At 26.9% G+C, this 11,719-nt stretch overlaps 2 protein-coding genes across 4 annotated transcripts; one reads left to right on the forward strand and one right to left on the reverse strand.

The window, feature by feature from the left end:
* Positions 1-771: 771 nt before the first annotated feature.
* On the reverse strand, positions 772-6,781 carry LOC112685719 (rac GTPase-activating protein 1-like). Of its 2 annotated transcripts, none has more exons than XM_025557674.1 (11): positions 6,457-6,781; positions 3,383-3,585; positions 3,134-3,257; positions 2,767-2,915; positions 2,487-2,628; positions 2,283-2,427; positions 2,091-2,211; positions 1,679-2,028; positions 1,483-1,609; positions 1,027-1,175; positions 772-965 (listed from the first exon to the last, which is right to left on the reverse strand). In XM_025557674.1, exons 1-11 carry the CDS (start codon positions 6,542-6,544, stop codon positions 893-895), a joined length of 1,671 nt encoding a protein of 556 aa, XP_025413459.1. In that variant the 5' UTR covers positions 6,545-6,781; the 3' UTR covers positions 772-892. The 2 variants fall into 2 exon arrangements, with proteins under 2 accessions (XP_025413459.1, XP_025413460.1); XM_025557675.1 differs by lacking the exon at positions 6,457-6,781 and adding an exon at positions 6,229-6,432.
* A 1,730-nt stretch (positions 6,782-8,511) lies between these two features.
* Positions 8,512-10,506, forward strand: LOC112685732 (zinc finger MYM-type protein 1-like). 2 transcript variants are annotated; one of them, XM_025557698.1, is made up of 2 exons: positions 8,512-8,744; positions 8,875-10,506. In XM_025557698.1, exon 2 carries the CDS (start codon positions 9,758-9,760, stop codon positions 10,202-10,204), a length of 447 nt encoding a protein of 148 aa, XP_025413483.1. In that variant the 5' UTR covers positions 8,512-8,744; positions 8,875-9,757; the 3' UTR covers positions 10,205-10,506. Both variants share the same exon structure in this region, with proteins under 2 accessions (XP_025413483.1, XP_025413484.1).
* Positions 10,507-11,719: the final 1,213 nt, after the last annotated feature.

An 11,719-nucleotide genomic window follows, 5' to 3' on the forward strand; every position in this document is an offset into this window, starting at 1 on the left:
AAGTGAAGAAATATTAGGAAGACTGACTCAACAACGACACCAGTCATCCGCGCACTTTTTATAAACTTAACGAGCTTAAAAACGTAAAAAACGGTTAATTATTTCCAAAGCAAACAAAAAGCGAACACAGAGCGTAATTATGTATATTATGTACGGTGACAAAAATTATTAGATTTGTAATTGGTGTTACAATGTGTTTACGTGTTACAGCGCAACACGCAACAGCTTTTACAAGCATTCTATTTGGCAAGGTCTTTATTAAATTAAAATGTTGAAAATAAACAGGTGCAAATTAAGTTCCTCTCCAATAAAAATTGTAATTCTACTATTTTTGAATTTTTCTCTCTTTATATTCAATAAATATTTACATTAATACAATATGTATGATAATGATAGTATAAAAAATTTGACTACTTAATTATCTATTACATATTTTGTAAAAAAGTTTAACTAATTAATAAAAAAAAGCTGGTGCTATCAGTCTGTAAAAAAAGAAACATTTCTTTTTACAGATTATCTTAATATTACTTTAGTATGTAAAAATTAAAAATATAATAACAATCACAAAAATAATACAATTATAACATTACTATTATAATGAAAACAAATTACTGAAAAGACAAAAGAATTTCTATGTTAAACTGATGCACAGAAATAAATAAATTATTTGTCATATATAATCATGTATAATATATGTAAATTAAAAGAAAACAATACAAATAAGATATTTGTAAGATAAAAAAATATATAACAAATGCTCAACTAGCCTTTTTTAAAAATTCTTCAGTCAAATACTTTAAAGATGATTAAGAAAATAAAAACACATAAAAATAGTACCTATATTAATTGGCATTATTACTGACACTTATACTTATTTCATTAAGTACTGAATTCAATTGTTTTCAAATTCATCCGGTTTTGAAATTTTCATTTTTTTCGGAGAGCTTAATATTCGCCTTTTTATTCTATTAAAAAAGAAAAAGTTTATTGAACAAAAATTAAAATAACTTTTATATAAATATTTACCCAGATGAAAAGAATTTATTGGATGATATTGGTGTTTGATGTTGACTTCGAGCTGGAGTACTATTCAATAATTCTTCAGATGATGCAAAATCAGCTTTTATAAAACTATGCCAAAAACTTTGATGCAATTTCAGTAGTTCTATTAAAACCTAATAAAGTGATAGTTTTTAAAAACTTTAAGCAATAATAAGTATTTATGTGCATAGTTATAATGGTTAGTATATATTAGTAAAAATAATATAAATACAGATACCTACTTAGTAACATATATATTTCTAAATCTAATAATTGTTTGGGTTTAAAACTAAACTTTGAGATAGCTCAATAGTTAGGTTTAACATTTAAACCCTTGATTTATTACTAACTAAAATGTAATTTTATATTTAAATTTACATGTATAACTAAGTTTTCAAAAAATATTGTATTTTTAAAAATAATTGAAATTAATTAATTTACTTCAGAAACAATTTCAGACTTAATTTGCAAATCATCCAAATTAGTACTTGAAAGACCTACAATTGTAGGCCCAAAAACTATAGCAAGACAATTATAATCCATAGAGCATTTTGATGAACTAGCAACTCTATAAAACAAAAATTCATTTTAAATTAATATTTAAAAAATTAATATTTTCTTTAATATAAAAATATACTTTTGCAAATGGAGAATAAGAAAGGCAAGTATTTTGCGATTAGAAACTGGCAATTCAAGTACACCTTGTCTAAGGGAATCAGATACATCATTTGCTTTCAATGCATCAGTCAATTTAGATAAAGCACTTGGCATTATAAGATGATTTTTTTGTGTGCGTATGAAGTCCTTAAGACAACTACATAGAACATGAATATCAACATCATTTAAATTAGGAACACCTTTACGAAACTTGTCTCTTAAAATTTTCACTTCTTTTTCAGAACCTGATACTCTATATAATCCATAAGTACCCATTCCTCTTCTTTCAATTTCATTGATGCAGTAAACAATTAAAGGTGGGACACCACACTATAGATAAAAAAAAAAATACATTGTAAAATTTGTTAAGGATTAATTTATAATTAACCTACATTTAAAGCATTGCTTTTGTTTTCATCAAAAGTACAAAAAACTGGAATGAAATCTTTACATTCTAAATGTGCAATTGTTTTACAGTCAAGACATTTTACCATGTAGGTATTAAATTTTATTCTGAAAATTATATACACAAATAAAATATTTTATAAAAATAATAAGAACATATTAATAGGTTATCATCTAACTTCTTAAGGCATTGTCCACAAATTTCAGGAATAACAATCATTTTTTGAACAAAATTGTGTTTCTTTTCAATACTTTGGTCAATTTTATTATCATTTATAGATTTATAATTTTTTTCAGAGTCACTGGAAAATGATTCTACTGAATCTAAAAATAGTTGATAAATAAATAGTAACATGCAAAATATAGTGTAAATTAATGTTTACCACTTAATGGTGTTAGCAATGTGTCTTTTGAATTTAATGTTGGAAGAGTTTTAATTAGTGATTTTGCATTAATAGAATCTAAATCCATAGTCAAAGTAGTTGTAGCAATAATTTTTCCACCATTAACATTTACATTTTTTATCTAAAATAAAGAAAAAATAAATATATATATATATATATATATATATGTATAATATATTTTAAATTATAAGTAAAATACAAAATGATATATTTTCAACAAATAAAACCATTAAAAAATTGAATAAAATTATTTAATTACCTCACATGTTTTTGTGTTAACGCCAGTATTTGAAGAAGGAGATTTTGGTACATTGACTAATGGTATATAATTATGTTTGACATTTTTTATAACATTTTCATATGAACTATCTTCAGAATAACTATAGCTTATATCTGATAACAAGGCATCTGAAAAATAAAATAAAATATTATATAGATATAATATAATTATGTTATTCAAATGTTAGCTACTGTTAACATTTAACAAATAATTGTAGTAAAAAATCTTAAGAAAAGAAAACTTTAATTTTAAATATTTAATATTGAAATATTAAAATTATTGATACCTATGTAAAACTATGAGAATTAAAACTAAAAATATCAATTAAATAAATGATATAATTTACCAGTGTTATTAAGATTCCTTTTTCCATCTAGGGCACAATCTGAATGATTATTTTGTGAATATTGAATAAAAGTTTTATCATCAGGTTTTTTTAAAACAGAACATAATTGTTTTATTTGAGATTTCTAAAATAAAAATTTAAAAAATAAAATCTATAGTAGGAACCATTTTAAGAATATATTTATAACTATATTTGACTTATTTAATATTGATACACAATTAATGATACTAATTTAAATATTATGCAAACCAAAGATTCTTTTTCAACTTCAAGTTTTAGTTTTTCTACTTGAACTTCATCTAATAGGCGAGCAGAAGTTTTAAGTTTATATGTCAATTTAGTACATTCATCTTGAACAGCTTCTAATGTATTTTTGATAGTTTTTTTGTCATTTTCACTTTCATTAATTTGATGTGCTAATTCATCAATGACTTTTAATTTTAGCATATAATCTAGTAAACAATAACATGAAATTAAGTACAGTTAACTAACAATTTTGTAACCAATTGAGAATATTCTAAATATTTAATAATTATAATTATCAAATTCTTAATTCTTATTAATTCAAATTATTTAGTTCAAATTTGTTTAACAGTAATAATAAAATAATATACATATTTAATTGTAGAAGTACAAAGGTAAACACAATTATTGAAACCATATGGTTCAATAAAAAAACCATTTAAAAAATTATCCAATTTATATATATGATGTCCAAAAATTGTTTTAATACACCTATGTTCTTGAACTACGAAATTATAAATAAGAAGCAAATAAATTTGTATAAGTAATAAATAATTGGTGAGAATAAAAAGTACTTTCAAAATCAGATAAATCTGCCCCCAACAAAGAGTATTGTAACTCACTTTTACAAAATGTTCAGAAAATATAATATAAACATTCAAAAATAATAAATTTAAAAATTATTTTTATCTTTTTTTAGGAATTTTCTTAAAATCCGTCAAGTGAATAAGTCTTATTTAATTTTCAGGGAATATTTTTAACCATAAAGAATGTGTTAAAAAAATGTATGAGTTATGACTGTTTTCAATGAAAAAATAAGAATAAAAAAAATTAATCAAGACTTAAGTCTAACTTAGTAATAACCGTCGTTGCTAATAAATCAAATTAAACTAGGTAGTAATCATATCAAACTTTAATTGAAATAAAACAACTGGTCAAATGAATATTAAAATACAATATGATATAACACTTAATAATATTAATGAAAAAACAATATTATTTTGAAGGGAAAAGAAGAAGAGGAAGACCAAAAAAGAGATGGTTGGATATGATTGAGAATGATATGAGGGCCATTAGTGTGTGTATAGGGGATAAAGAAAATCGAGATGAATGGAGTTTTAGGACAAGGGTGGCTGACCCCGAATAGTTGGGAGAAAGGTTAAGAAGGAGAAGAAGAAGAAGAAATATGTAAAAACAATATTAGAAATAAAATAAGGAACTTTGTTACAATACTAGACACCCTTATTTTTATTTTTTTTTATTGTAAAAACCTTGCTATTTTAACGTCTTAAAAATGATATGAAAAAAAAATTTGGCGAAAATCATTTGTTTTTGGGTTATACGAATTTTCAATCACATGGTGTAGACACGCTTATAAATGGACAATATTCCTGTGCAATGAAATTTACTTCATACTCCAATGGTTAATAACTAAGATGACCATATATTTGGATTGATTTTTTTTTTTTTTTTATTAATAATTATTAATAAAATCGAATACTATTTTGGTTTTAAGCAACAAAAAAATGTAATTAATTACACTTATTTATAAGTAACTCATTTTTATTATGAACATTTTTTTTTATAAGGTAAGCGTCTAAGTAAAAAAAAACGATAAACCATTACTGTTACACTGAAAAAATATCCCGATACACCACAAACAGCCCCTTGAATTCGTCGTCGTAACAAATTACCGTTCACTATGCAATAATTAAAGCGCGGATTTCTATGCAATTACATATTTTTTTCCTCTCAATATTTTTGGATTTTTGTCAGTTATCTAAGATTTCCAGGGGGACAATATGACAAAGAAATAAAAAATAGGACTGTGCCGTTTAAAGGAGTCTAGTTCGTTTCGCCGTCATTCATTTTGTCGCCTTTCATTTTACCGCGATCGTTTCTCTGTTATCCTATTTTTTTAAGATAATGTGTGAAAAACATTGTATCAACATTTTAAAATTGTATGGCCAACCAAAATTTTTTTTATTGATGCGATACGAAAAAAAATAGGATAGCGGAGAAACGATCGCAGCGAATAGTTCGTCGGAGAAACAGTCGCGACGAAACAATTTCAGCGAATAGCCTGGCGGCGAAATTACCGAGTCCGATTTAAAGCTGGTAGCCCGACGCAGAAACTACCTAGTTCTAATATCCAATCGTAACTAAAAATTGTTGCATTTTTTTTTCCCCGAAGAAAACGGAACTTCAATTTTTAAAATTTTAGGACTTCGCCGGTACGCCTACCGGCTCCACTCGTTAATGATAATAATATTTGTTGTACTACTTAAATTGTACTTAATTTTAATTATATTTGAGGTATTTTTTATATGATGTAGTTATTTCTTTCACAATATTCCATTTAATTACATTGTTATCAATTGATGTTTTCCAATTGAATTGTGAGTTTTCTACCTAAGATATAAAATATATAAAGTCCACATATAAATTATGTAACGTTTATTAGTTGTTATCAATTGTGAACGATTAAGCAAAAACCTACAAAAGTAAGCCAGAGTGACGGTTACTCATTAATGTACTATATGTGGTAAGTAGACAAAAATCTAAAACCAAAATAATAATATTCTAGTTACTATAGATTTCATTGGTTATCTTGTTCAAATTTAGTAACAAATCAAGTTACAACTTTTTTCACCGGAAATCATCGTTTCAGTATTTATACACAACACCGTTTTACAATGCCTTTGGTTATAGTTGAGATACTATTTCATGGTTAACATGGAAAAATATGGGCTAAAATGGCGTTACTAACTCAAAAATAAAAAAAATTGGATCACGACACTATTTTTTGGGGGCGGTGATATCACAAATACCATAACGCAAATCGTACCTACCGTTTTCTACAGTGGTGGTAGTCACAGAAAATGTCTACCTAGATTACATTTTCACAACGATGTTGTTGCATTTTGAAACTTTCGTTGTTTGCATATATACGGAAATTTTGGTTAAATAAAAAAATTAAAAAAAAAACCCGACCCACGTCTAAAAACCAATAACTTTTTCAGATACCACGCATCGTCGTCAAATCACTAATCTTAGTATCCATTGTGTACACGACTTACCTCTCTCGGTCGCGGTATCCAACATTTTAAGTGTGCTGTTAACGAACAAATCGTATTGAAGCGCGAGGGAATTTACGTGTTCTTCCATTGCGACGTTTAAACTTCAAAACGAGTTACTAGAAACGGTTATTTATAATGAATTGTTATAGGACCGTCTAACAGAGAGGGATCACGAGATCACATCACAAAAGGAAATACCGTACAAGTAACAAAGTTGTATCTATTTTTATGGAAAATCAACAATATAATCAGAGGCCGCAATGTTCAAGTCTCAACCGAAACGAATGGTGATCGTCGCGTAACCTGGCGGCCAAACAGTTAACTAAACGCTAAGCATATTGCGTTATTATAATAATTTCGTTCATTTATTTTTGTTTTTTTGTTTAATTTATTATATTTTCCAGACTAAACAATTTTAAAAAACAGCTCGAGAAATCTAGAAACAACTGCGCTCACTAGTAGGTCGTAATATTGTAAAAATAATGTGTTCGATAAAATATTAATGCAATTGTAATAAAATAAAATATCAAAAATTCGAAATTACGCTCGACGTGATAATGGCATTTATTTGAATTTCAATTGTAAATTTTCGGGTCGTGAACTTCGTTCGGGCGCCGAAATCGCTGATAATATTATAATTGCTTCATTACGAGGTTGTGAGAAATCAATGAGCCAATTAAAACGAACGAGATTAATAAAAATCAGTATGAATGTATAAAAATAATATTTTAATACTTGTATTATAATTTAAAATTTCAATTGTATCCATTGTTTCGACTATTTTGATAAACTATAAATACACATTACACTGTATCGTTGTATTATGAAATCATATAGTAAATTAAATAACCTAATCTACGATCATGTACTAGAGTGGCGGAAGGAGGTTTTCACGTTCGAGTATCTAATACTCAATCAATCAATGATGAAAAAATGAGTTTTATTCGTAATGTATTCGTCAGGAACCCTGGAAAAAAAGAGCTAAGAGGAAGACTCCGTCAACGGTGGGTGGATAGAGTGATCAAGGACAATATAAAATAACAATAGAAACAGCAATAAATCGTGATAGCTGGAAAAAGTGGTAGAAGTGAATAAAAGTTCTTAAATGCCTGTAAGCACTAAATATATACTATATATATATATAATAAGCACTAAAAAAGTATATTCTATAGTAGTACCTACTACCATTGATTAAAGATACATACGAATATAATATATATAATATATATATATGTATATTTAATCAATGCTACTACATATATTTATAATAGCATTAAAAATACCAATTAGATAGTTTGAGGCATCGTTTAGGCGGATATCGGGTGGCTTAAACCCCCACAGAATGTAAACGTCAAAATAAAAAATTATGTGTTTCAATATTTGATATTTATAATTTTTAATTATACGAGAATGGTCTGGAATATTCACGGCTTATCGTTGTTGGGACAATCATATTTTGTAGGTATATATTGTAGTGATAGGATTTTTCGTTCCATTTTATGAATCGTTCCTATCGTTCCAGGTCCGGAAAAGGAACGAGTTCAAATGATTCGTTCCTTCGGTCCTTTCGTTCACAAAATATATTATAGTTAACAGCAGAGCCGGATTAACATAGGTGCAAAAGGAGCTTTTGCTCCAGGGCGGCATATAACTTTTGTAATACTAATATTAAATACGTGCACTTTTTTTTTCAATGTTAAATCGAGTAATATTATATTTTAAAATATAAAATTATAAGCTATGGTACTAAATAGTAAAATAATGTGTCAATAATATTATTATTAAGATGGACTAGCGCATAGTGTATATAATCATTATTACAGTGGTAATAAATAATAATCACAGTTTACATAGAATTTTGTAAAATTGTGTTATAAATAAACGACTTTTGCAGTTTTGTCTGATCGATTTCCTGTGTCGCGTCGTTGACTACGCTTGTTATCGTCTTATCTTTGTTAAAATACGTACATGCATGCGCCTATTAAATGTAGGTATCGCCGTATGCCCGTATCTGGTATATATAAAGTAATATATATTATATAATGATGTCAATAATAATATCTGAATATCTGGATAAAATTACAAATAAGTCAGTACTCGGTCATCGGTTATCACTACAACAGTGTTAGTGTTGAAAGTTCGCAATTGACGATAATAGTTGTTTAAAGATGAGTGCTAAAAGAATTAAATTAAGTGGTAGTGAATATCGTAAAAAGGCAATCGAAAAAAATAAAAAAAATAAAGATGTTATTGAACAATGTCAAAAATTGGACAGTTTTTTTAAAAAGGTAAGCTAATCTGATATTATCTTAATCAAATAAGGATTAATCAAAAAAATTTTTTTTATACACGTTTAAATTCAAAATTACAACTCAGATTACGATTTTTCATCTCATTTTTTTTGTTTTGTTTTTGTAGACTTCTCCACTTAATATTGAAATTGAAAGTGTAAATACTCAAACAATAATAAATGTTGACGAATCGGTAGATAATTCTATCGTACAAAGTTGTGATAAAACAGATTCTTTACTTGAAAATGTTGTCGAAAATAATTGTTTAAAGGGCAATAGCAGTAATTATGATAAATCATTATTTGAGAGTTCCGTCACTATACCAAGTTCAGATCCAGCTGAATGGAATCTTACTTCTCCTGAAATAATAAATTATTTGTTAAAAAATCCACCATTTGAAATTAGGGACCATATCGATTTTTAAAAATACTAAACGATTGTATGGCAAACAATTAAGAAAACTTCCAAGTAATATATTTGAAAGACGTCTTCTTAATGGTGAATGTAAAAATAGATCTTGGCTTCTTTATTCGAAATCAAAAAATGCCTTGTTTTGTTTTCAATGTCTTATTTTTGCAACTAAAAAACAAGTATTTAGTGATCCATCTGTAGGATTTACAAATTGGCAAAAGTGTCACCATTTAGTTGCAGAACACGAAAAAAGTTTATCTCATAGTACATGTGTCCGTAAGTGGTTTTTAAGAACCGCTAAAAATACTGAGGTTATAGATAATGCTTTGCAAGAACAGGTTAGTAACGAAATTAATTATTGGAAAAATGTATTACATCGCGTAGTTTCGACAATACAATTTTTATCAGAAAGAGGGCTTGCTTTTCGTGGAGAAAATGAAAATTTTGGTTCAAAACACAATGGAAATTATCTAGGATGCTTAGAGCTCATTTCTAAATTCGATCCATTCCTTGGAAATCATATATCGAACCACGGAAATAAAGGCCGTGGTAATGTGTCTTACTTGTCATCCACAATATGCGATGAATTTATATCATTAATGAGCAAAACAGTTATTGATAACATTGTAATTCAAATCAAAAAATCAAAATACTTTTCAATCATTGTTGATTCGACCCCTGATAATACCAAAGTAGACCAATTGACCATTATTATAAGATATATAACAGATAATAGTTCTATCATTGAAAGATTTGTGGGATTCCTTAAATCAGTCGGTCACGAAGGTGAGGATATGGAAACTGCTTTAATTCAACATTTTACAGATTTAGATATTAATTTTAAAAATTGTAGAGGGCAATCCTATGACAACGCGTCAAATATGTCAGGCATATACAATGGATTACAGGCTCGTATTAAACGAATATCTAAACAAGCGTTGTTTGTACCGTGTGCAGCGCATTCGTTGAATTTGGTAGGGTCAAACGCTGCTGAAGCTACCAGTGAAGGGACTCGGTTTTTTTTTCAACACACAGATGGTTTTTAATTTTTTTTTTTAGCTCAACAAGTCGTTGGGAACTTTTAGAAAAATATCTAAATACAATTGAAGGTTCGTTAAGTATCAAAAATTTATGTAAAACTAGGTGGTCATCGAGGTATGATGTATGCAAATCCCTAAATATCGGATACAAAGAAATCTTAAATGTTCTAGAAGTAATATACTCAGATAAAAATCAATGACCAGCAGTATGTCATGAGGCAAAATCTATTTATAAAAAAATGAGTATTTTGGAATTTTCATTTATGTTATGCATGTGGTATCCAATTTTAAAACGTTTTGAAGCAACTTCGAAAGCACTTCAGTTAGAAAATATTGATTTATCTAATGTAATTTCATTATATACTTCATTGAAGGATTATATTGAAGAAATTCGAAATTCTTTCTATACATTTTTAGAAGAAGCAAAATCTCAAAGTGGTTGTGAGACATTTGTTTGGGAAACTTCAAGAAAAAAAATTATACCAGTATTATTAGATGATGATACGAACACTTTGGACGTTATTTTTATGGGAAGTGAAAAAATGAAAAATGAAACATTTTTAGTAATTATTGACAGATTAATTTTTGAATTAAATAGGAGAATGGAAAGTTATACTGAATTAAATAATAAATTTGGATTTTTATTAAATATTGAAAACGAATCATAAGATAAAATTCGAAAAAAAAGTAGCAACCTAGTTGAATTTTATAATATAGATTTAGAAAGTGACTTGGGAGAAGAATTAATACAATTTAAAAGTATTATGGCAAATATTTCAGCTGAAAATAAGAAATCATTTATTGCATTGCATAAAACTTTAATAACATCATCATTAGAAGCATCATTTCCTAACATAGAAATTATTTTAAGAATTATCTGTATTCTACCATCTTCAAATGCTAGCGGCGAACGTTCGTTTTCAGTTTTGAAAAGAATAAAAAATTATTTAAGATCATCTTTAGACCAAGAGAAAATGTCAGATTTGTCAATACTGTGCATCGAGTATGAAATAGTTAGAGAAATTAAGTGGGAGGAACTTGTTAATAAATTTGCTACAGTCAAATTGAGGAAAAAACATATTGTTAAACATAAGTATTTGATTTTTTTTTTTAAATTATTATATTATTATACAGTATTTTAAGTATTTACTTTAATCACTATAATGAGTGTGTATATTATGTATGAATTAAAGATTTTAATAATTTGGCGTTTTAAGCTTGTAGTATAGTTATTTACGTAATAATATAAGGTACTAGTTGTATTTTTATTAAATCGTTTAACAGATTCATATAAATATATTATATTACATGAAATACATATATTATTTTAAGGACTTTTTGATAAGAAATACCTATTAAATATATATTGCTCCAGGGCGGCTCTGATCCTTAATCCGGCTCTGGTTAACAGTTCACAAACTCAGTTATTATAATAGAATACTATTGTACTTCAGTAAGAGTAGGAATTCAGTAAAAATATTACAGTATAGTCTATAGCAACGTTTTCAAACAAGTGAGCTA

Source organism: Sipha flava, unplaced genomic scaffold (assembly GCF_003268045.1).
Source record: "Sipha flava isolate LNK unplaced genomic scaffold, YSA_version1 289_pilon_pilon, whole genome shotgun sequence".
NCBI classification, from domain to species: Eukaryota; Metazoa; Arthropoda; class Insecta; order Hemiptera; family Aphididae; genus Sipha; species Sipha flava.

Coding starts and splice junctions, on each gene's coding strand:
- LOC112685719 (XM_025557674.1), bottom strand. CDS start 6,544: ATGGAAGAACACGTAAATTCCCTCGCGCTTCAATACGATTTGTTCGTT. Junction 1,610..1,678: donor CTTATTCTCCATTTGCAAAA/GTATATTTTTAT, acceptor TTTGTTTTATAG/AGTTGCTAGTTCATCAAAAT. Junction 1,176..1,482: donor AGTCTGAAATTGTTTCTGAA/GTAAATTAATTA, acceptor TCACTTTATTAG/GTTTTAATAGAACTACTGAA.
- LOC112685732 (XM_025557698.1), top strand. CDS start 9,758: ATGAGCAAAACAGTTATTGATAACATTGTAATTCAAATCAAAAAATCA.